Source organism: Mercurialis annua, linkage group LG1-X (assembly GCF_937616625.2).
Source record: "Mercurialis annua linkage group LG1-X, ddMerAnnu1.2, whole genome shotgun sequence".
NCBI classification, from domain to species: Eukaryota; Viridiplantae; Streptophyta; class Magnoliopsida; order Malpighiales; family Euphorbiaceae; genus Mercurialis; species Mercurialis annua.
In genome coordinates this window covers 61,982,298-62,007,561 of record NC_065570.1, presented here as the reverse complement: position 1 = coordinate 62,007,561, position 25,264 = coordinate 61,982,298, and the positions used below count along the sequence as shown (strand labels likewise).

At 29.3% G+C, this 25,264-nt stretch overlaps 2 protein-coding genes across 2 annotated transcripts; both read right to left on the bottom strand.

The window, feature by feature from the left end:
* Nucleotides 1-4,207: 4,207 nt before the first annotated feature.
* LOC126672443 (bifunctional nitrilase/nitrile hydratase NIT4B-like) lies at nucleotides 4,208-5,909 on the bottom strand. Its single transcript, XM_050366496.2, has 5 exons — nucleotides 5,758-5,909; nucleotides 5,361-5,540; nucleotides 5,004-5,297; nucleotides 4,635-4,901; nucleotides 4,208-4,552 (listed from the first exon to the last, which is right to left on the bottom strand). Exons 1-5 carry the CDS (start codon nucleotides 5,831-5,833, stop codon nucleotides 4,416-4,418), a joined length of 954 nt encoding a protein of 317 aa, XP_050222453.1. The 5' UTR covers nucleotides 5,834-5,909; the 3' UTR covers nucleotides 4,208-4,415.
* A 15,578-nt stretch (nucleotides 5,910-21,487) lies between these two features.
* On the bottom strand, nucleotides 21,488-23,830 carry LOC126672375 (bifunctional nitrilase/nitrile hydratase NIT4B-like). The gene is made up of 5 exons (XM_050366345.1): nucleotides 23,681-23,830; nucleotides 23,356-23,535; nucleotides 22,941-23,234; nucleotides 22,214-22,492; nucleotides 21,488-21,837 (listed from the first exon to the last, which is right to left on the bottom strand). The coding sequence occupies exons 1-5, from the start codon at nucleotides 23,754-23,756 to the stop codon at nucleotides 21,701-21,703; spliced, it is 966 nt and encodes a 321-aa protein (XP_050222302.1). The 5' UTR covers nucleotides 23,757-23,830; the 3' UTR covers nucleotides 21,488-21,700.
* Nucleotides 23,831-25,264: the final 1,434 nt, after the last annotated feature.

Below are 25,264 nucleotides of genomic sequence, written 5' to 3'. Positions count from 1 at the left end.
GAAGTCAACAATTTTGAAATATCCATATGATGTGGTCGTGTTCACAAAATTAAAAATGTCTGTTAGTTTTGTCCACAAATTAAAGATGACAGAAAAATTCATTACAAGCAGGGAACAAGACAACTACAACTGTAAATGGGGGTGTGTATCGGTAGGTGAACCGAACCAAACCATAACTAAAATAATCAAAATTGAAATAGTATTGATCTTTTCTAATCAAATCAAAATTATTATTTTTTGACATCAAACTGTAACTGAACCAAAATAATATTTCATTTCGGTTGTTTATTTTGAACGACTGAATTTTATTAGAATTAATTTTTAAAAATAAAAAATAAAATAAATTTATTTAGTAATGGGGTACTTGAGAGTTTAGCCTAATGCCTAAATCCCTCCCCGTACATCCATAGGTTAGAAGTTCGACCCTAATTTCCTGTAGGCAATTGTTTCGCCTGATTTAAAAAATGAATATTTATATTAATTAATTTTTGTTAACCCCGCTAACACCTAATATAGAGTAGAACTTCTATCGCGCTCTGATTAAAAAAACTTCTTAGGCAATTAATATTTATATCCTAAAAATGCTTTAATGTTTTAAAAATTACAAAATGACACGATTTATTTTTATAATTCGGATAATTCGATTGATTTGAAATTTTAAACAGAAAACCGAATCAAGATAACTGAAATTTTTAAAATTTATATCTATAATTGAACCGTATCAATAAAAAATTGAACCAAATTAAAATTCCGATTTGATTTTACAGGTTAATTCGGTTATATCAGAATAATGCACACCCTAACCACTTCTTACCTACCCCCACCCAGAAAATACTAGCATTACTATTTATCCCTTCAACGTCATATTAATATTCAATACCAATAATGCATCATTTGCAAATAATTGAACTGCAGCACACATTTCATAATAACAAAATCTTTTTTTTTTCACGTGATTCATGAGATTTTGTGAATGGACTTCAACTATGAGACAACATCTTTAAATCTTCCACATTCAAATTAATCTTCATCCGAATAGTATAGGTCTCTTACAGTAGGCTGACTCTAACCTCAAATTTTAAACGGCTGCATACATGAGTACGGTTTGAACTCGCGACCTCACTTAAATCAAGAGAGCGTCTTACGAACTCACTTGCGCCTTAAAATTCATTATAATAAAATCTTTCAAATTAACATCCAATGATCGTTTCTACATCTTATTTTTTGTTGGAAGACAATATCTATTCCAAATATCTATTTAAAAATATTACTTTATTTCTTCTACCGATGTATTTTAGGTTAAATTTATTATTAGACATACTAGTCGTAAGTCCGCAAATTTGCACGGAATCAGTTTATATTTAATTTAAAGTATAATAAAATCAAAAAAATATAAATAATTTCAAAAAAATTAAAAAATTTGTAATTTATAAACTAATAAAATAATTAAAATATATTCTAATAATCTTCTAAATGAATCATATCACATTTTAATTGGGTATACATATTTTTAGACTTTCACAGTTTTAGTTTATTTATCCATAATGCATTTTTTGATATATTTTATCTATTTCATGATTGAAACGGAAAATATGAATTTTTTTTTTCTTTTCTTTCATAATGATCATATATATATATATATATTTAAAATAGTGAATACCTATAATGTATTTTTTATTTTTTATTTTTAAACATTTTTTGTACCGAATTAGCATTTAAATTTGTCTTGTTAACCAACATATTTTTGCTTTTTAATAAATGTTATGACTCTAATATTATCTGTAATTTTTTTAAATGTAATTTGAAACATTTTAACTAAAAGTATAATACAAAAAATATGAAACATTTTAGCAAAAAAAGAGAGAGGCAGAAAGTAGTAAATATGTACCAAATAATAGGAAAATTAGTACTTTAAAAATAAAGTTATATGTTTAAAAATATAAAAAAATGATAATATTTTATAATAATAATTCTTAAAATTGTGACTTAACTGGTAGTTGAGTTTATATAAAATTAATATACCTATTAATTAGTAGATGATATCTGAAATAATATCAAATATAACCATTTTTTTATGGATATATTAAATATAACCTAATTAATAAATCATAATTAAACTCAATAAAAAAATCATAATTAAATAATTCATTTAAAAATGTGAGTGAATTTTTACAAAAGTTTGAATTTGACATAAAATAGACTCTTACCCTCGCATAATTGTAATGATAAAACAGCCTGATAACTGAATTCGTTTTCAGATTTCGTCTCTATTTTGAATTTAGAAAGTGGATGAAATTTAGGAATCTTAACTTCTTAAAGTGATTATCAAATTTTTGTAAAATTGACTAAATATTTATAAAGATAAACCATAAGTAAAAATTATGATAAAAATTTATAATCAAATAATTAAATTAAAATTAGTAGTTTAAATAAGATGGAAACTATTAAGAATGCTCTCGTTGATGAGATAGAATGAGAGGGCTCCGTTGGTCCTCTCAATTATATAGATACTAGACGCGAGTCCCGCGTATTTATGCGGAATCAAATTAATAATTTATTTAATTAATAGATTTATTAAAAATATATATATAAAAAATGTGAAAAAATTCATAATTTATAGACTAATAAAATAAAAATCTCTTTTAATGTTAATAATAGATTATTTGAAAATACTGACGATTTTTAATATTAATACTATTTTAATAATAATTTATATTTTTGGTAAAAATAAAATAAAGTGTAATGTTAAAATCATAAAAATTAAATAAATATTTTTTAAATTTTTGATTCATTTTATTTTTTAAAGATTAATATTTAATAGATAAATGATATGTAGAGATTAGAAGTTAATATATATTAAACACTATAAAATATAAAGATTAAAAGTTAATATAGATTAAAACATTATAATGTGTAGAGAAGAAGTTAATACAGATTAAAACAGTCGTTAAAATAAATATAATTTAAATAAGTAACTTATGAGAATGTTTTATTTGGTGAGAATTAATGAAAAAAATTTATTTGGTAAGATTTAATGAAAGGACTCAATTGTTCCTCTCAATTATATAAGTATATAGATATAGATATAGATAATGGATTACTAATTTATTATTATACGAATATTTTATAAATTTATTTGTCAGTAATGATGATATTTTGCTGTGTGAATATTTTTCTTCTATGACCTTTGAATTATTTATTTCATTTATGTTTTGATAAATGAATTGTTAGAATTGTTTTGATGTTTTTGATTCTTTAACATTTAATTTATTTTGGAATACTGTAATTTATATTTAACACAATTTAAATTTTAATTATAAAATTTAAAAATAAATATTACATCGTATAATCTAATTTACAATTATATAGATTGTCTCAAAAAGATAACAAAAACCAAATAAAAATCTCTAATTAATGAAATCATCAAAATTGCAACTAGCAATTAGAACTCGGCAATGAACAATAATTTAAAACGCCTCCATTTCTTTCTCCAATTGCCCTTCTCTTACTATCTTTTCTAGGCTTCACTCACAAAATCACTTTACAGATGCTAGCCAAATTCAAAAGTCATCATCATCATAATATCTCTGCAATAGTTGAGCAGAAATTCTTACATTTTTGGTTTCACTGTTTTGGTTTCAGCCGTGATATTTTTCTTATTTTAATTTAGGTTTGAAATATTAAATTATGAATAGGCTTAATCAGAAAGGGAGTTTTTTGTGTTTTTAGGAAATGAGTATAAAAATGGTCGTAACATGAAATGTATAATTTAATATAAGGACCGGAAAGTGGAATGGTCCTTATTGATACACATATTAAGACCGGATTAAGAGCCATTCACAATATAGTGGTCCATTTTCTTGTAGTGTAGTTTACATTAAAGAAACTGAATGATATCAGAACCATTATATTGTGGAAGCTAGTATGATACATCAGGTGTTGTAGGGATTTGCTCCGAGAGAAGCCAACAGAATGGCGCATGGGCTAGCTGCCATGGTGGCTGAGTGAAGATTGCTGTATTTGTTTGGAAGATCATCATCCTGAAAATCTGAGTGAGATTGCTTTAGAGGATAAGAGGGGTAGAGAAGTTGGCAAAGCTGCTGTGTTACCTTAATTTTTTTGCTTTCATTTGTTAGCTCTTTTGCTGTTAGTTTTTCATAAAAAAAAAATATATATTCAACACGTTCTTTTTGACGAAATATTAATATTCAATACCAATAATGCATCATTTTCAAATAATTGAAAACTGCAACACACATTTCATAATAATAAAAACTTTCAGTGGCATTTTATATCTCCACTTACATTTTACAAATAAATTAAAAAAGCTTGCTGAAATTGGATATGCTCCCTATCAAAGCAGCAGAGCAATTATCATGAAAATTGCTTGCTGGCAAGGAGGCTACTTGTACATATCAGTTTTTTGCTCCTGAAGTGGTGAAGGTAACAGTTTTCGCTGGTTGGTCCTTCACAGTCAAGCTGAGAATCGATGGTGTTGTATAATGCCCTGCCACATCGAACTCGATCTTCGCCGTTGCTATTTCTCCAATATCTACACAGTAACATTAGATTCTGTAAGCATCACAGCTGGTTTAGTTTCTGAAACATATTAAGATGCAGAAAACATAATCTACCTATGTCTGCTGTGAGCACCCCCTCTCCATCATGTTTGGGTCCTGCTAAAACCGTTCCGTAGGGTGATATAATGCAACTTCCCCCCCTGCACACAACTGCATCCGGCTTGCCTTCTTCCGCGCCTGACGAACTCGGTGGCAAATCTTTCTCCTGCAAAAACTGATTTGCAGACAGCACGAAACATCCGCCCTCCATAGCAACGTGCCTCAGTGTTGCATGAAATGTTGGCCTGCAATCAGTTGTAGGCGCAAAATATATTTCTACACCTGCAAACTCAAGCATACAAGTCAAATTCTTCAAAATTAAAACTAGCTTGCAGTGTGTATAGAATGAACAAATTAAGCATTCCAATCATTGCTAATTGACACCTTTAGCATACAATGCTGTCCTCAGAAGTGGCATTCTGCTTTCCAAACCAATGGCGCCACCGATTTTTCCATAAGGACTCTGAAGAACTGGAAACGTTGATCCATCACCACGTCCCCAGTATACACGCTCCACTGCGGAAGGCACCAGTTTTCTGTGCTTTCCCACGAAACGCCCTTGAGAATCGAACAAGAGCAGAGTCGAATACAGAGTGTATCCCTCCTTCTCCACCACACCCATGCCTAAATCTACCTTGTACTTTCCTGCCATCGCTGCAAGTCGATCAACTTCAGGACCTGCATTTTACTTCATTAGTTCATGGTCACCCGTTGATGTGATTTACTTATAAAAATATTTACCAGGCACTTGAATGGCTGTTGCATGATACTGGCAGAACTCCCGTCTGCCCTTTTGTGATATTCCTCCCATGGTTGAGCCAAAACATGATAAATGAGGATACCCACCCACAAATGCTTCTGGAAACAATACTACTTGCGCTCCAGATCCAGCTGCTTCTCCCAATAATTTTTCCGCTTTGTCTGAAAGCACACATATATTTAATGGACAGTCCAAAATTTATATATATATATTATGGATCGATGAACGTTAACGTTAAGACTAATTAATATACAGTCAACTAAAATATGCAGTATAATGTATGTACAGTATATCACAGAAAGCTTCAAAATTGCAGCATGCATTTCCCTACTAGACAAACAGGCGACTTTAGTTAGAGGAGTCAAATAATAAATGTACCAAGAGTGGCGGGAGTGTCATGGAATACAGTGGAGGCCTGAACGACGCTGACTCGGACGGAGGAGTGTGCTTCCATTTCCACCTTTAATTGATAATCGGACTCTGTTTTTGTTCTTTTGGAACTCAAACTGGTTTTACTCTGATACTTGCTTACTGTTGGTGTCTGTCCCTTTTTATATGAGTATCTTAGGGCCAAATATGTGGTCTCAATAAATTGCTATTTTGCTCCAATCTAAATTTAAATAAAATTAATGGGTTATTGATTCTGGGAGTCACTGTACTTTTCTAAAATTGCAAAATGGTCACCGAACAATTTCTTGTTCCAAAATGGTCACTGTACTTTGTGATTAGTAACTTCCGGCGATCACTAAATGAAATCCGGTGACTTTTGTCCTATGTGGCTTGCCGGAAGCTGACTCACACCTTTCATTTTGCCGGAAATTATTTAAAAAATTAAGGAAGAAGATGATGTAGAAAAATAAGAGTGATATCGACAATGACATGGTAAAGAGGAAGGTGTGAGTAAGCTTCCGGCAAGCCACGTAGGACAAAAGTCACCGTATGAATGGTGATCGCCGGAAACTACTAATCACAAAGTACAGTGACTATTTTAGAATAAAAAATTGTTCGGTGACCATTTTACAACTTTGGAAAAGTACAATGACTCTCAGAATCAATAACCCAAAATCAATAGCAATCTTTAAAGAATAAAGCATTTTTTTAATGATGCTCACAATATTATTATTAAAATTTAATTATGAAAAGATATCAAATCTTTGTGGATTGGGTGAAATTTTTCAAAATCGGTCTAATTAGTTCATTTTGAAATATTTAGTCTCTTTTATAACCATCGTTGAACCAACCATTTTTTATGCCAACAAAGTGTAAACCTGGATACTAGGTAGCACGGAAACGGAAACGGGAAACGGAAACGATATGAAACGGACACGGGAAAACGAAAGTTTTTCAAAATGAAGGACACGAAACGTGGAGGAAACGTGTAAATAACAAAAATTTAGGGATATATTTATAAAAATATTATCTAAATATTTATGATAATTAACAAAATAAATCATTTTAATATACTAAATATTTAAAATTTTATAAATATATAAAAAAATATAGTATAATTCAAGACAAATAAATATATTTGATGTATTGTGGACAATGAGAATATAAAATTTATGGATATCTAGTTAGATTTTTTTATTTGTGGGTAATAATTTTAATTATTTAACAAATTTTTAATTTTTATTATTTATGGAAACGGCCCGAAACGTTTCGTATGGGTGTCCAAGAGTTTCCGGTTTCCGAAACGTTTCCGAAACGGGAAACGCAACTTTGTCGAAGTTTCCGTGCTTCTTAGCCTGGATACCATCTTTATAAAAAATTTGAGTTAATTAAGCTGACATGTCAGCTTCCTAAAACAAACCAAACCACACATTATACCAACTATTTAATCCGACTGAAATTCAAACTAACCAAACCATATGATAAACCACTTAAATTTATTTCTCTGCAAGTTGGACATTTACATATTTTCGTGTTTATTTGGAAAGTTCTGAAACTTGGTACTTTTGGTGTTCAACAATGTGTTTTTTTTTGTATGCATTTTATTATCTTTCGTTTTGTTGTCTTTGTCACTTATGCGTATAAGTTAGGGCAAATACGTGGTCTGAATAAAAAGGTCGGGACTATAGTCAAATGCCGGTTCGGTCCAGCATAAAAAGAGCCAAATATTATAACGGTCGAATAAAAAAAAATAATACATGTGATATTTTTTAAAATTATAGAATACTATCCAAAATAGATTACTTAAAATATATTTTAATTATTCTAAATAAAATAATACTTTAATTATTATTTTAATTATTTTGATATTTTCTATTTAAATTTAATGTTAAACTATTAATAAATTATTTAAAATATTAAATAAATAAACTATTACTAATAAACTATAGTTTGATAATTTAACGAGTCATACTACAAGTTACGTGTTAAACACTTAAAACGACACTAGTGTATATATATATATATATACACACACACACACACATGAGAGAGAGAAAGAGAGAGAAAGAGAGAGTGTGGATATACTCCCTTCAAGATAACAGTAGATATGAATTGATATAAGTAGGTATGTATTCCAAAATAAATATTAGTCTAAATTCATATTTATATATTCCTCTAAATACAAAATCATATTTCTCTACACAAAATAATTATTATAATGAAATGAATATTATATATATTACTATCTATGGAATTAATAGAACTAATATGTTTAATTTTAGTAAATGTTTTGAATACAATCAGCTTCACTTTTTTTTCCTATGATTGTGTAATTTACTTTTGGTCTTGTTTATACGATATTTTCTTCTTCTCTTTACAATATTGTATTTGAAATGTCGATATATCAAGTTCAGGCATATTAATTTACAAGGTCGATGCCCGCGCGTTGCGCAGGTGATTTCGATATTTTTAACAATAATTTAAATTCATGCTATGTCATTTAAAATTCTTTTAAGAGTCCTATTTAATTTTATAGATAATTTAGTAGAATTAAGATTAAAATTGAAATTAAAGTAATAAATTTAATGTAGTTAAAATAGTGATTGATCTCAAAAAATTTCATTTTTATAATTTGTATTAATTAAATAATTTAATTGTTTACTTTAAAGAAAATTTTGTAATTTATTAATATAATATACTATAATTTATTAATTAAATTTAAAAAATATTATGTATATTCAAGAACTTATAAATATTATCCTCCAATTTCATAAACCTTTTAAATTTTATTATGATAAATTATTAATAATAAAATTTAAGGGTGGCGCTATTTTCAGAGCATAAATTACTAATGTCAGAGCAAAAACTTTTATTTTGACTAAATTATCCTTTTTCAGATTTGAGTCTACTTCTTTCTTTTATTTTTATTTACTGTTTTAAAAAGACCTCAACTAATATAAATAGAAAGAAAAATCTCCAAACAATTCAACAAAATATTTTGAATAATTGTATACGATTCACTTATCAAGAACACATAAGAAATGTATGTGATTATGGACTAAATTAGCAAGTATTATTTGCCTAATTAATAAATTATCATATCAATCATTTAAATAAGAAATTTGTTATAAAATTCAGGTTATAGAGCAATAATAAACATGCCTATAATTTTTTTTAGAGAAACTTACTTTTAAATTAGGTTTTTTTTTCTATTATCAGATAGAGAAAAAAACAGTAATTGAATAATGTTTTAAAAAAAACTCTATGCAAAAATACAAATTCAAAAGTAAAAAGTAAATAGATTTAATTTCATATTTAATCCTTCAAAAATGATTATATAATAAACTTGTATTATAGATAGAGAAAGAGAATCATGATTGTTGAATTAATTTCCACTTTTTATTTAAGTTAATTGGGATATTTTTGGAAGAAAAAGTAGAATAAAAATAAAAGAGGTAGATTCATATATGAAAAAGGGTAGTTTGGTCAAACTAAAAATATTTGCTCTGGCCGTAGTAATTTATGCTCTAAAAATAGCATCACCCAAATTTAAAATGAATTTTTAAAAAGCGGGTTTAATATTTTTTGAATTGTGCGATGTTTTCATTTGGTATTAATTTTCATATTACTGTACAAAAAGCATGGGCATGCATAATAAGTAATATATTGTTTTTGCAATAGATTTGGTAATTAAATTTTAATCTTTGATATTTTTGTTTATTTCTTTATATATAATTTTTATTACTTTTTTATTTGTTTTCTATTGAAGCAAATTATTACCATGAGGTCTTGAACCCGGGAAATAATTGATTGTCTAATGAACACTTAATTTCAAATGACTTTTTGCATTTCAAGAATCAAAAGCAATAAAGGACTTCAAATAATGAAATGCTTGCCAAAATCATACAACTTACTGTGCAATTCTATTTTCTCTTAATATTTTAATCCTTTTAAGTAATATAAAGCCTATAGCCAACCAAAAGCAATTATTATAATATACATGATTTCTAAATCAAAACGACATAGGGTATAAAACGGCACTAATTTTTTTTTTTTTGATAATTGGGGAGGGGGAAGCGCTTGTGGGAGGAATCGAACCCACGACCTAGCAGTTTGCTGCCAGCACTTATACCATTTGAGCGGTAACTCGTTGGTAAACGGCACTAACTTTATGTATGAAAACAAAATAACAAGTGAAGAATTGCAAAGGAATTGCTGTAAGCCTTACCGCCTAATAAGTTAAAGAAACATGGCAAAATATCATAATAGCTTCTTATATCTATTAAACCTTACAATTCAATCCTTAAATTTTATTTATTAATGATTAAATTATTTTGAAAATCATTAATCTGATAAATTATAGCATTTTATAAATATATTTTAATACTATAGTATATAAAAAGTTATTTTAAATATTTTTTTCATATAGAGTTACTTTAATTTTATTTTTCTAATTATAGATAAATAAATTATGGCATTTTATAAATATATTTTAATACTATAGTATATAAAAAGTTATTTTAAATATTTTTTTCATATAGAGTCACTTTAATTTTATTTTTCTAATTATAGATAAATAAAGGTTACAGTAATACTTTAAAAAATCAGTAAAAAATTATGAATAGATCAAAAGTATGAAATTTTTCATAGTTTATTTTGAACGTTATGAAGATATATATTATATATATGCATGTTTTCATATGTGTATTCTTAATTATAATATATATAATAGAAAAATAATCTTCTAATTTGAAACTTCCACTCACTCACAAATTTAAAATATCGTTAACGTGATATAAGTATAAAAGATAACAAAAACAATTAACGGACCATGACCTTTAGTTGTTTTATTTATTTTTACATATATTGTGAATTATCTTTTAATTAGAATAAATTGTTTTCACGAGTTTTTTTCATTCACAATTTTCTTTTAATCACCATGTAATTGTTACAATCTCAAAAATTAAAATAAAATAAAATTAAGTTAACATCTATTTTTTAGGTTAAAAAAATAAAAAGAGATAATTACTCAAAGTAGTTTAATATGATATTATTCTACAAATATAATTATTATATTAAACATATTTAAATGTAAATATTTTTTTCTATCAGTAACTTTATCTTATATTAAGTAAAAACAAATCTTTCAAAAAAAACAATTAAATGATTAAGTAATTTTTTATATATAGTTAGTTAAAACTTAATACAAAAATGTCAACTTCATTTTGTAATTATATTATTTTAAACAAATACTAATATTTTTTTTACAAAACGTACAAATAATTTTTTATTCGATGTTCAATAAAATAATAATTTTATTAATTAATGTTTTGAATTTAATGATAAAATTTTAAAATTTTATATATAATCATTTTGATGATAAAATTATTATAGCTTTTATAATTTTTAAATTAATAGTTAAATATGATAATATCAAATAATTTTATTATATATATCAGAATAAATTATTAAAACCCCTCGGAGGTATGTTAAAATGTACTAACTCAACCATTGGTGTTTGTAAAAATATTATGACATTCCTCATATTTTATTCTATTGTATATAATATTATATTCTACGAGTCAAGAGTTTTTGTCATATTAAACAACCTAATTTTAGTTCTTCCTAAATTGACCTCATGTAATTGACACTTATGATTTTTTAGAAGAATTTAATAAATTATTATCTTTTTAATTAATAAAATGGATACAATATATATTAAGGTTTAATGAATATGCAAATGAAGTTTAAAGTTATTTTAAAGATATAGGTAGTTATTTTTTATAATTATATAATAAATATACATTTAATTTTATATCAAATGTAATATTCATATTTTGTATTATTTATGAATGATTAAATTATCATACAATGACATGACTGTAATTTTTTTTAAACCACAGACAGGATCACATAATTTTAAAAATAGCTCATTTATGGGTGAGAAAAGCTGTAAGTGCGAGTAGAAGAGATGAAAAAATAGCATAAGTTCAAACTCGACAATAAAAAAATAACAAATTTATTTTTCCACTATCTTTTCACCTATATATATATGATTTTCGCCAAATAGCGTTTTTACTTTTTAGTGTTCATTTTTTCAAAAATATGATCATATCAATTTTTCATTATAATATGTTTTTGATCAATATGAGATTAATTTTATAAATAATAATATATATGAAATTACTAAATAATACTAATATTACAATTTGACACATACTATTGTACAACGGAACAAAACATGAAAATAGTCATAATGTATATAAAAATTATATATATTAAAACAATATATTAATTCAATATTAACTATTTAATTGATGATGAAAAGCCAAAGCAACGCTTGGCGAATCTGCTAGTATTGCATGGAAGTTCAATCACCTGATACTTCTTTTTGTTTGTAGTATGACTATATTACAATTCAGAAACACCAACGCTGTAATTCGTTGTCAACTTGAAGAAAATGGTCATATAAAAAAAAGCAGCAATAACCACAAAACAATAGTATCACATTTGGAAAGCGCGCAACAAAAAAATTTTCTCTAATGAAATTCCTGATCCAAATAGTATCATTAAAAGAATCAAAATGGTTATCCTGGATAAGCTTGATTCTTGCAAGCAAAACTCGCCTATTTATCAAGACATTTGTAATGTTCGTAATCTGTAATTGCTGTGTTTCCTGTTGAGTAGATTTGTTTTGAGCCCTGCAGCCTGCGAGCTTGCCTTTTTCTTGGCTCTAGTTGCTAGCGTGTGTTAGGCTTTTGGCCTAAGTTGTTTCCTTTGTTACTTGTTCAGTAATAAAGCTCCTTTTTTTTGGATTTCTCCAAAGAAAAAAAAAATAGTCTCAATTCTTTTTTATTTCAGTAGCTTGTAGTGACCAAAACATTCAAATTAAATGCAAACTTGCAGCACGTTCTATGAGCGAACATTAGAAAGGTTGATAAATTGTGTAGTTGTCTAGCATAAGAAAAACTGAGACATTATTGAAAATAAAAATTCATTTATTTGAGACTTTCTGTTTTTAGTGGAACTTAGCAAATACTTTCCTGCATATTTATAAGCATCTTATATTGATATTTATTCTTCAAATTTCTTCCACATGCAAGAGTTTCATGAGTTGTACTAGTGGACATGACAGAGATCAGAACCAAATATTTCGATTATGGGCAAACTACTCAAGCAGACCAGAACTATTTTCAATGATTTGTTTGCTACTACATATCATTTGCACATTTTGTAGAGTAAACGAGTTACCCATAAACAAATAGGGTTGCAAATTATAAATGCTTAATTTGTTGTAATTATATGAACGTGTCCATCTGATGTATCGTCAAGAAAGACTAGAGTTACCATGCAACTTCTATTTTTGAATTGGTTTTTTATGTATTTGTATAACAGGTGATGACTACTGCATAACTTCTATTTTTAAATTAGTCAATAATAGTTGATATTACGTTGATTTTAGTATTAGTGAAAAATATAAATTAATAATGTTGTATTATTGTAATGTTACAGTGTTGATTTTGTGGTGATTTTATATTGCTATTATGTTGATCATCAAATTGGTGAATAAAATGATATTATACATGAAATAATTTAAGAAAAATTAAAATTAAAAGACATTAAAGTGACACCTTAATTTTTACATGATTGTTAAATTATTATAACGTTACAATGTTAATTTGGTGGTAAATAATAAATGCCGATTAATTATGAGTAAAAAAAAAATATGAAAAAAAATTAGTATAAAAAAAATTTAAAAATTAATATTACCCATTTTATTTTTCTTCTTAATTAATAGGCAATTGCGACACAAAAATGCATAAAAAATTTAATAATGAAGCAATAAAAGATTACATTCAAATACAAAACAAAAACAATAGCAAAGAGCAACATATTAGCAACATAAAATCAAATTACAATCAACATTGTCACGACCCGAATTCCATCCTAATCCAAGTCACAACCGGCGCTAGGGAATGGAAATGGTTGTTCCGGAACCCGTATCAAGCCTAGAACCTCTAAAAAAAAATTCGCAAATATTGTTACTGGAACGTACCTCGCGTACGAGCCGTTTTCAGAAAACACCGTTAAAACTTTTCCCGTTTAACGCAAACACATTTCTGAAATTATACATATAAGCGAAATCTGGTTTTCAGAAGTACTAGTTGGATAACCTCGTTATCTCAACCCTCGCTTCCTTTTGAAAATATGGCGTGGTTGCAATGAAAACCAGGGACTTAACTCTCGCTTGTCTTAACACATAGGCATTCATGTTCCAGACCACATGCCACCGTTAATATGTTTAATAAAATAATGCGGACACCTCTGCGTCTCGCAACGGTGGTATTAACCATATTTAAATACACAGCGGACCGGTTACACATAGCCGGCGTACATAAAACATACTGTTTATAACCCTCACAAAAACACACGAGGCCGACTCGGTAACTAGATACAATATGCCACTAAGAAGCCACCCAAAAGGTACACACACGTGCATGATAGGAGTAAAATACTCTTATGTTTCTAGGTGTTTTCCGTATTGTTTCTACTTGTTTTGCCACGCTTTTCAGCTATTTCGTATGCCTTATTACGTGTGTTTGTGTTGTAGGTAAAATGGAGTAAAACGGAGTCTTTTAGGTCTAAATGAAGTTAGAATCAACAAATCCAAGCAAGGACTAAGCAGTGAACCAAAACGATGACAAGAACGCATGTGAAAATCCGACCCCGCTGCACTAATTGGTGAATTTGACCCAGCTAAAATATTCAAATGAATTTGTGTTCTTCATAAAAGTTGAAGTAGACATCCTAAACTTTCCAACGGTTCAAGAATCAGCTCATTTGGAGGTCTCTACAAAGAGTTATGAAGATTTGAAATCAGCAGTTTTCCTCCTTCGAGTTCTGAGGGCTCGATCGAGCTTGCCTTGCTCGATTGAGCCCTAACCCTTCGCACAAGGGGCTCGATCGAGCCCTGAGCTGATTAATGAAGGAGCTCGATCGAGCCCTCCCTGAAGACACATGGGATTTAGATCCTTTTCATGCTAAAAGACAAGGTGGACCCATTCCGGATTTGGCCCAACACACCTAGGTACTAGGAACTTTATTTTCTCTTTTGTGAGCCATATATAAGGCCTTTTATCTCTATTTTAGGTTATCAATCATTCTCTACAACAATTTAGTTTTAGCTTAGTTTTATTCTCTAAGGTGTAGAATAGTTTTATGGCTTTGTGCCTCCATCTTTTCCACCATTGTTGTGTGGCTTCGAGCTTTACTTATTGTAAGAACAAGATTTATCTTTGAATACAAGTGCTTAATTTGAATCTTCTTCTCCTAAGTAAGTATTTCTTATCTTTTATTTCGCTTTATTTAGTAGTTATTAGTGATGTTTAGCATGTTTGGCTAAACCCCCATGTTTGGGGGTTGATATGAACTCTTAAATGTTGCTTTGAATGGATTTGTATGTATGGCTTGAATAACATGTTTTAATCATTGTTCTTAATGCTTGTTTTAGATTGATCTCCTAAAGCATGATTAGTGTTTGTTTAATGCATTGAGAGATGGTTAAATAGATAGACATATGTGATTAGAAGTCTAAGTCATAACACCGTGAGAGCGGGTTAGGGATTAGGTAGCCGTTGAGTTGGATTAATCATTGCTTGTTGTTTAATTGATTAGGTTTAGTATCACGAGAGTGATTTAAGCTTTAATTGGTTGCTCGATAGGTGGTTTTGTTGTTCTTTGAGACTCGAGAGAGCGGGAACGATGCTTTAGAAACAACTCGGTTCTTGTTGAATGCCATGATGTTCATTTCCGTTTGTTGCAATGTTAATTAGCTAGTATCAACCCTCAAACACTTTAATCTTATTATCTTTAATCCTTTTATCATTTCGTTATTGATTGTTGTTTACTTTTATAGTTGAATAGTTGATTGCTTAAGTTTAAATTATGTAGTTGTTAATCGAAAAACCAATCACTCGTTTGCTATCCGAATTGGAGTTCAAAATCATATTTCATTATCATTAAACCTCTCATCCCTGTGGGTTCGACAACTCGGACTTAAAGTCCACTTTATTACAAGTTGGTGAGTAAAATTGCCAACAGTGCACTAGATCCTATCAGAGTATCTAAGCAAAGGACTAGTGGCACGGCTGCTGGCACATTACACTTATACTATTGCAGCATACTAAGAGTATAAAACCCTATGTACAATACCAAAGAAGAGCTTTCCTGAAGAAGGGATGTTTGTTGTTTACTTTTATAGTTGAATAGTTGATTGCTTAAGTTTAAATTATGTAGTTGTTAATCGAAAAACCAATCACTCGTTTGCTATCCGAATTGGAGTTCAAAATCATATTTCATTCTCATTAAACCTCTCATCCCTGTGGGTTCGACAACTCGGACTTAAAGTCCACTTTATTACAAGTTGGTGAGTAAAATTGCCAACAGTGCACTAGATCCTATCAGAGTATCTAAGCAAAGGACTAGTGGCACGGCTGCTGGCACATTACACTTATACTATTGCAGCATACTAAGAGTATAAAACCCTATGTACAATACCAAAGAAGAGCTTTCCTGAAGAAGGGATGTGGAAGCTCGACTGACCTCAAAACTCGTTTCCTGAAAAATGGGGAAACAACAACGGGGTCAGAAATATAAATATTTCTGAGTGAGTAGATAGTTTATAAATAAATTAATACCAAAATCGCATAATATATATAAAACAGTTATATATATAAAATATTGCCAATACGTTGATCCATATGCAACCCTAGTCCACAATTGTCCTAACAGACACACTCATCTCACGAGCTTATAGACAACAGAATAAAGACCGTGACCCGAGTCATTGTCGTCCACTTCTGTATTTCTGGTACCAGGACCGTAATCATGAAATTGCCATCACGGTTTTACCCGCGACCGTAACTGTATTACTGTCGTCTCAGGGTTTACCCGTTAAGTAAGGGCATTCACTTTTCCAATGACTTAACACAACAGACATACCTTTATACCTCAATAGAAGTACATCTAGAATCGGTGTCGGTGATCACACAACCCTATCCCAATAGGTAGCTCGTTCCAATGGACCTTTTTTGGCTAAGTTATACTACTGCGATTATGGATTTAAAATAATTGAATATTAATATTCAAAAGTAAACACGTAAACTCACAGTTGCTAAGTTACTACTTAGCACCGTCGTATGCGTGATAGACTCCCCTGAGTCCTAGTCTGACTGCTGGACAGCTAGTCGGATCAAACATACAAAACACACAAGCCAAACATCAATACCTATTTCTGGTATAAAAATGTAGGTCCTGAAACTAGGTCCAGACAAAACATTTAATTCTCATAACACATAACACTTATGGTCTCTTTATTTTAAAATTAAACCGTTTTCACCTCAAGAAAACATTTAGACTTCACTCTAGAAGTCATTTTAGGTATAGCAATACCTAATTAAAATCACTTAATAGAATCGACTTGATTGCCAAAACAATTCACAGTCGTATACTAATTATTTAGCAACATCGTTTGCTAATTCTTTTAAACCGGTTAAACATCGACTTTAACTCTTTTAAAGTCCTTTTTAAATGTTTAACTTTACTATTAAAATCTCATTTTAAAAGTATATAGGTTTAGTTTAGAACTCTTTTCATTTTAATTTAAAAATAATATCATTTTAAAATATTTTCGAGTCAATAAAACTACGTCGGACCCAAACGGCAAAAATCCACAAAAACCCCCCCTCCCGTTTGGCATCGGACCTGCTGTGCATGGCACAACAGGTCGCTGCACGAGCATGCAGCAACAATGCTGCACGTTCGTGCATCCTATTTACTGCACGTTCGTGCAGCTCATGGCTGCACGTTCGTGCAGCCGTGTTTCCGGGGCCTTTTCGACGTGCTTGGAACGCCCGAAACGCTGCAAACATGTCCTAATTTTGAACTCATATATATATATATATATATATATATATATATATATATGGTCAAAGTACCATTTAGTATTAGTTTAATCATGCACTTTAAACCGACCTTTTAACTAGTCGTCCGTAATTCAAAAGGAAACGACTACCGAATTTTATGAAACGTTACCCAAAAATCTAATCAAATATAAAAAAAATATAAAAATATAATTTTTATTCTCATCCGACTTATATTTTATTTTTAATAAATCATTTTCGATTTATTAGGCCTATATGGACCGTGCTTGATAAAATTTCTACTCCCAAATTTTATCAAATTTTAACGATAACCTTTTTAAAATATTTCGCGAATATTGACACCAAAAATATTCGCACGAGACTTATGAATTATTATGCACCAAATTCATAAGTTTATATTATTCCCGTTAACTATATAAATAACCAAATTTAAATTTCTAAAATTTAAATTTGAAATACTATTGCCGCAATATACTTTTAGGAACATTTGTAAATTAAATTTATCTTTAAATTTAATTTACTTACTCCTGTCTAATAAAATATTAGACACGTGGCAATATTTTATCCCTTTATTTCCGGGTTATTACAAACATAAACATAACTTAATATCAAACTAATTTCAAAACAAATTAAGTAAAAAATCAAATAAATTACACAACAATCAACAAGAAAAACTTAAAATTTGACTGACATAAATCGAGTAAATAAGAACAATAGATGAACGAAATAAAAAAAACACAACATAAATAGTACAAATCAAATGCAAGTACCGATAACTCAACAAAACCTAAAAATTAGAAGAAAAAAACGATAACCTATAGGTTTTATAGCACCGAAAAAAGAGAGGAATCATGAAGGAGATGATCATGGAAAAAATGAGTAGAAAATGGAGATGTGATCAAACACAGATTGTAGAGAAAGAGTCGAAGTGCAGAAGAAAAACGAGAAACAGCCAAATTGAGAGAGAAATTGAAAAAATGTATAAAAAATGTATATTAGAAAATGAAAGTCAGTTTTGTAAGATTTGAAGGTGGTGAATGTAAGAATTTAAGTTGGAGAATAAAATTTTTCTACAACCAAAATTGCAGGAAACTCATACAACCATTGACATGACACTTGTTGATTGGCCTCTTTCAATACATTTAATATATCTATAAAGTTACATTTTAGTTTTTCTATTTTATGGAGTATAAGACATGTCCCCGCAATTTATGATCAACTTCTAAAATTATAAAGTGAACAGTAGTATAATTATTTATTTCTGATTGATAATCTTTATCTATATTTTAATTTTTTTTAGACGGTAGTGTTGCATATAATAAATTGATAGTTGGAATAAAAATTTAAAAATAAAACTAACAAAAATTATTAAATTAGTTAACTAAAATGATTTTTTATAAGTTCAGCTTCTAAAAAATTTTATTAATAATTTTTTTAAAATAATATATTATTTTAAATAAATATATATTTTATTTATTTTTATATTTTAAAACTATAATAAAAGCATCATCTGCCAAAAAAAATCTGAGAAAAGAAAAAGTTAAAATGATAAGTGTGGAACGTTCTTTATGTTTCTCAGTTTTTTTTTGATAGTTGGATAAATTTACAAGATAGATGAACATTGTGTTTTTTAGCTTAATTATTTAAAAAATACTCACCTCACTTTGAAAAAAAAAAACATTTGTATTCATTTTTGGATTTTTAATTTTCATCCCGAACCAAAAACATCGAATTTTATTCTTTTCATTTGAAAAAAGTTTAAAATAATCCTTTATTTTTAACCTATATACTAATTAAATATTAATATTATTAATAGTACAAAAATATAATTTTCTTCAAAAAAATTAAAAATAATAATAAATTTAATTTAATTTTTATTAATTTTAAAAAAATTCTCCCCGGAACCGCCACTGATCCTTGGCTCCTTCTCCACGGAGATGGAGCAGCGACGGATCCTCGGTTGGTTTCGGGGAGATTTGTTTTAATTTATTTTAAAATTAAAAAAATTAATTATAGAATATATTAGTATATTTTTTTTAAGTTGAAGGACTTGTTTGTATTTTTTAAAATAGAAAAAAGTATGATATAACTCTCACTTTAATTATTTTTAATGATTTTATCCTTTAATTCATTATATTGTCAATTATATCCTTGTGTTCGGTAGGAAAAACTAAAAAAAATGGTACCAATGGTTTTTTTTACAAGGTGAGGGTATAAACAAAAAAAGGTTAAATGTGGTTTTGTTAAGTAATTTGACCTTTTTTATAATTGGGGAGGAGGAGCGCTCGTGGGAAGAATTGAACTCATGGCAGTTTGCTTACAACGCTTATACCGTTTAAGTTGTAGAGCCTCAAGTTCATTTTAAACTTGAGGGGGTTATGTTCACAATCTACACCATTCATTGTAAAATGAACGGTGTAGATCAGAAAAGTACAATTTTAATTAAATGAATATACACCGTTCATTTTACAATGAACGGTGTTGATCGTGAATATGACCCCCTCAAATTTATTTGAACTTAAGGGAACTCCAATCCTTAAGTTATGCTCGTTGATAAGATGAACATTGTTTGTCTAAAGTGAAAAATAAGAATTACAATTCCTGGCTAGTGCTAAAAAAATGATTCTAGGAGAAACATATGTAGGAAAACTTTAGAAAAAAGCAAAATTTTTATTAATAAAAGGTCTAATTACTTAAAATCCACCCACATTAAATTTATTTTATAGTTATATATCCTGATTTAGAAAAAAATTCATTTATACCCTATTTTGAATTTTTATGTTCATCTACCCAAAGAGTTAAATAGACCTCTTTTCATTTGAAAAAAAAAATCAAAATAATCCCTTATTTTAACCTATATTTTAATTAAATGTTAATGTATTACTAGTACAAAAACATTTTCTTCAAACAAATTTAAAAAATAATAATAATTTTTATTTAAATTATTATTAATTTTTTAAAATTTATCTTTTTACGAAAAAATAAAAAATAGGGTCCGACCATTGTAGGATGGAGGAGCCGTCGGATAAGGAGCTGCTCGCTCCTTTTCCAGATCTAGAGAAGGAGCAGATTGGGAGAAGGAGCAGCAGCTCCTCTAATGTATTATTAGTACAAAAACATCTTCTTCAAACAAATTTAAAAAATAATAATAATTTTTATTTAAATTATTATTAATTTTTTAAAATTAATTTTTTTACGAAAAAAAAAAATAGGGTCCGACCATTGTAGGATGGAGGAGCTGTCGGATAAGGAGCTGCTCGCTCCTTTTCCAGATCTAGAGAAGGAGCAGATTGGAAGAAGAAGTAATAGCTCCTCAGTGGCTGTCAGGAATTTTTTTATTATTAATTTTTTGATAAAATTTATAAAATTAATTATTTATTAATTAGTATTAGTTTGAACATTTTTAAAGTTAAAAGACCTTTTTCGTTTTTTTTAAAACCGAAAATATATGATGTAATTCTTCTATATTTAGTTGTTTTTAATAATTTCATCCTTAAATTAATTACATCGTCAATTATATCTTTATCCGGGGTAGAGGTAAAATATAAAAACTCAAAATAGGATACAAATGAACTTTTTCCTAAGTCGGGATATAAATGTAAAAAAGTTTCGACGTGAGCTTTAATAAAACACTATAAAGCACCTTTCTCAAGAGAGATAAATATCTCGAGTTCTCTTAACATCATTCTCTTCGTCTATGTTGTCAAGATCATCAAATTCTTTTTCGGCTGCCATCATTTCATAGCGCAAATATAGATTCACCATTAACCTTGTGATGGTCTTGAAAACAGATGATGCATTCTTGATATATTATTAAAAAATACTAATACAAGTTTATTTTGATAATACAATGCAGAACCCAAGCAGAATATATCAGACTGCTGGTATGAATAGAAACACAAGCAAGTTTTTCACGAGATAATTTGAAATTACAAATTACATAGGAGAATATTACACATTACATAGGAGCACAGGAGCTTGAGAATAACTTAGGCTTTTGTAGCTGCTGATGTGAAGGTAACTGTTTCAGTTGGATGGTCGCTTACGTTCAAGCTGAGAATGTCAGGTCTTGAATAATGCCCAACCACATCAAAGTCAAACTTCGCCCGTGCTATTTCTCCAAGATCTAGGCATGAATCAACCTCATCAAGATCAGACATCCAGTTTCACAATACTAAAATTACTCAGATGCTTTCAGAGCAGATAAAAAAATCTAGTCTTCCTAAAGAAGGGTAAAGTAAGGGATAGCTCCCATTTTTATATTGTTTGCATTTGTTTCTTGTCCGATCAAAATGCCTCCTAATTAAGCATTTTTAAACTTCTATTCTAACAATTTTCAGTCCTGCCTGTGATCAATGGCAGAAGCTTAATTTATTGTTATAAACTTCTAACACATGCATGTACATTAATTATGGAACCCAAAGATACAGTAAATATCGAGCTGACAAGTTTTAATAATGTAAAGAAACATATAATATAATCTGTGCATAACATTTGCATACCTAGGTCTGCCGTTATCATACCCTCCTCATTAATAAGAGGTCCTGCTAAAACATTTCCCAAGGGTGATATGATGCAACTGCCTCCAGTAGCAACGTAACCCTTTGAAGTCTGATCGTCTTTTGTGCCAGCGGGAGTGTTGTCTGGAGGTGGATAATCTTCCTTGCGACCGATTTGAACAGCGGACAGGACGAAACATCCACCCTCAAGAGCAATGTGCGTCATCGATGCTTGACAACTTTCCAAGGTGTCAGCAGTGGGGGCACAATATATTTGAACACCTGCAGCAATACAATATCCACAGATCAAATATAGACGTTAGACAGTACATATGCTAACTCTCTTATAGGACACGGCAGTTTGTTTCCAACCAAACAATAATTTCCTGCATAGCATAATAATCAGTGGAATAGCCTATGGTTCCAATGAACCACATATGATGCCTAAAATTACAAGTTCAAAACTAAAAGCTCAACCTAGTGATCATAGGAGAAATACATGACTCATTGACGAGAAATACATGACTCATTGACTAGAAATACATTCTTGTAGAAATACGTAGACAAGGTTCAAATTCGACAAGAACCTTCACTAACAAACAAGATCCGGAAAACAGTTCAGACATTTTCTCAGACTTAAAGCAGAACTGCGGAAAGAAAGTCATCAAAAAAAAAGTTTCATTATGTGTGGTTATGCTAATGCTAGTAGTGTAAGAAGCAAACATTTCACCTTTAGCATACATAGCTGTCCTCAGAAGTGGCACTCTATTTTCCCAGCAAATGACAGTGCCAATTTTTCCAATTGGACTGTCAATAATGGGAAAAGTGGATCCATCCCCGCACCCCCAAACTATACGCTCGCGGCCTGTTGGCATGATTTTTCGGTGCTTTGCCAAGTAATTACCTTGAGGATCAAAAAAGAGCACAGTGCAGTAGAGGGTATATCCATCCCTCTCTATCACACCCATCACCAAATATACCTTGTGTTTTCCAGCCATAGCTGCCAATCGGTCAACTTCGGGGCCTAAAATTGGATTCTTTTTAGAAAATGCAAGGGATAAAGTAGTAATTGAATTTGTGGCATGCTATGAACAGAGGATTATTAAAAAGAAAAGGAAGTAGAGGGGAAATAAAAGAAATCTTGCCGGGCACAGGAATGGCTGAAGCATGATACTTCTTAAACTCGTCTCCGCCCTTTGTTCTTCTATCCTTCATGGAGGCACCAAAAGTGGAACCCCAAGGATAGCCACCAACAAATCCTTCTGGAAATAAAACCAGCTTAGCTCCATTTGCCGCTGCTTCTCCGATTAACTTATCAGCCTTATCTGTATGCATCAACATATTCAAAATTTAGAGTGTGTGCTTTCCTCAGTATAAGTAGTAATAATCAAACAAAGCTAAAGGCATGCAGCATTAAAGTAAACGAACTTACTAGTGAAATAATGATCAGAAATTGACGAGGAAACGTACCCAGAGTGGCGGGAGTGTCATAGAAGACAGTGGAAGCCTGAACAATAGTAACTCGAACAACTGGGTCTGCTCCCATTTTCACTATTTTTTGTAAGCTAAGCTGCCAAGTCTTCAATTTTCTTAACTTACTGTGAGATTTCAGATATAGCACATGTGGCTGCCTTTTCTATTTATACAGTCCTAATAAATTTCGGGTTTATTTATTTTAAAATATTAGTCGTTTTCTAGTACTCATTTATTTTATCACAAAATTATCAAAACATATCATGTAATTACTATCACAACATGTATTTTGTAAAATTATCTGTCGGTGATGTTTATGATTTTTTAACATTTAATTTATTTTCTGTTTAAGAAAAACATTTAATCCGTACTTTAATTTTACCTTAATATAATTTAACTTTTAATTAAAAAAATATTCTTCTCAAGAATTCCATGAACCCAATTTCCAAATTTTAAAATGGCAGTCATTTTTTCCTCCGATCATTTTTTTGACTGCTTTTCCAGTCATTTTTTGTTTGACAATGGAGAGAGTATGTTTCAACAGTTTAATTCTTCAATTTTAAAAGTCAATTACTAATCCTGACCGTCGCAAACTTTTCTCCAACTTCAATTCAAGAAGGGCTTATAAAATATTTTAGGTTTTTTATAGGAAAAATAATTAAAACTTCAATGAACATCTATTTTTGTGGATACCAACGTGACCATCCACACGCTACCCATTAATGTCGTTGCACATTACATATAACTGGATTGATCTTTTACAAATATGTTTTTTGTATTAAAATTAGTTAATTAATTTATTATTGTCCGTCTTATAAGATTATTGTACTCTTTATGTTATTATTGTACTCCTAATTATGAGATTAAAATACTCATTGTTAAGTTTTATATTCCTTATAAGGTTATTGTATTCCTGTGATGTTAAAATACTCCTTGTGAAATTTTTGTATTTTTTGTGAGGTTATGATATTTTTTATAAAGTTAAACTACTCCTTATAAAGTTTTATACTCTTTATAACATTAAATTACTCTTTGTGAGGTTTCATATCTTTTCTGAGGTTAAACTATTTCTAAATCAACTTAGCAGGTGCAGCGGTGGAGCCATCGACCATTTAAAATGATCAAGATAAATTTTGATGTACCTTTAAATATTATTAATTGCATTGCAGCTGTTGGTATTATTTTGTAAAAATCTATACTTCAAATTTTATCACTTATTATAGTTTTTATTGTTCTTCAAGAATAACATCACCTAAAAATTGCAGAGATAGTGGCACACGGCAAGAAGGATATATCATCAGCAATAGAAGTCATAATTCTTGATACCTTTAGCTTGTAATCGTCATTTATTACTTGTGACTTTGCATATTTTAAGCGAATGTGTAATTGAATTACCTATGAATTGGCTAAAAAGTTCTTATAGCCTCTTTTTAAGGAGTTATTTCAGAAAAGTCGGATATCTATATCTGTCACACATTATGTACTTCTATTTTTGAAATTAATACAATAGCTATATATTTTATCGAAAAAAAAATGTCAATTGATTTTACATATGCGGCATCTACGTGCACTGACGAGGCA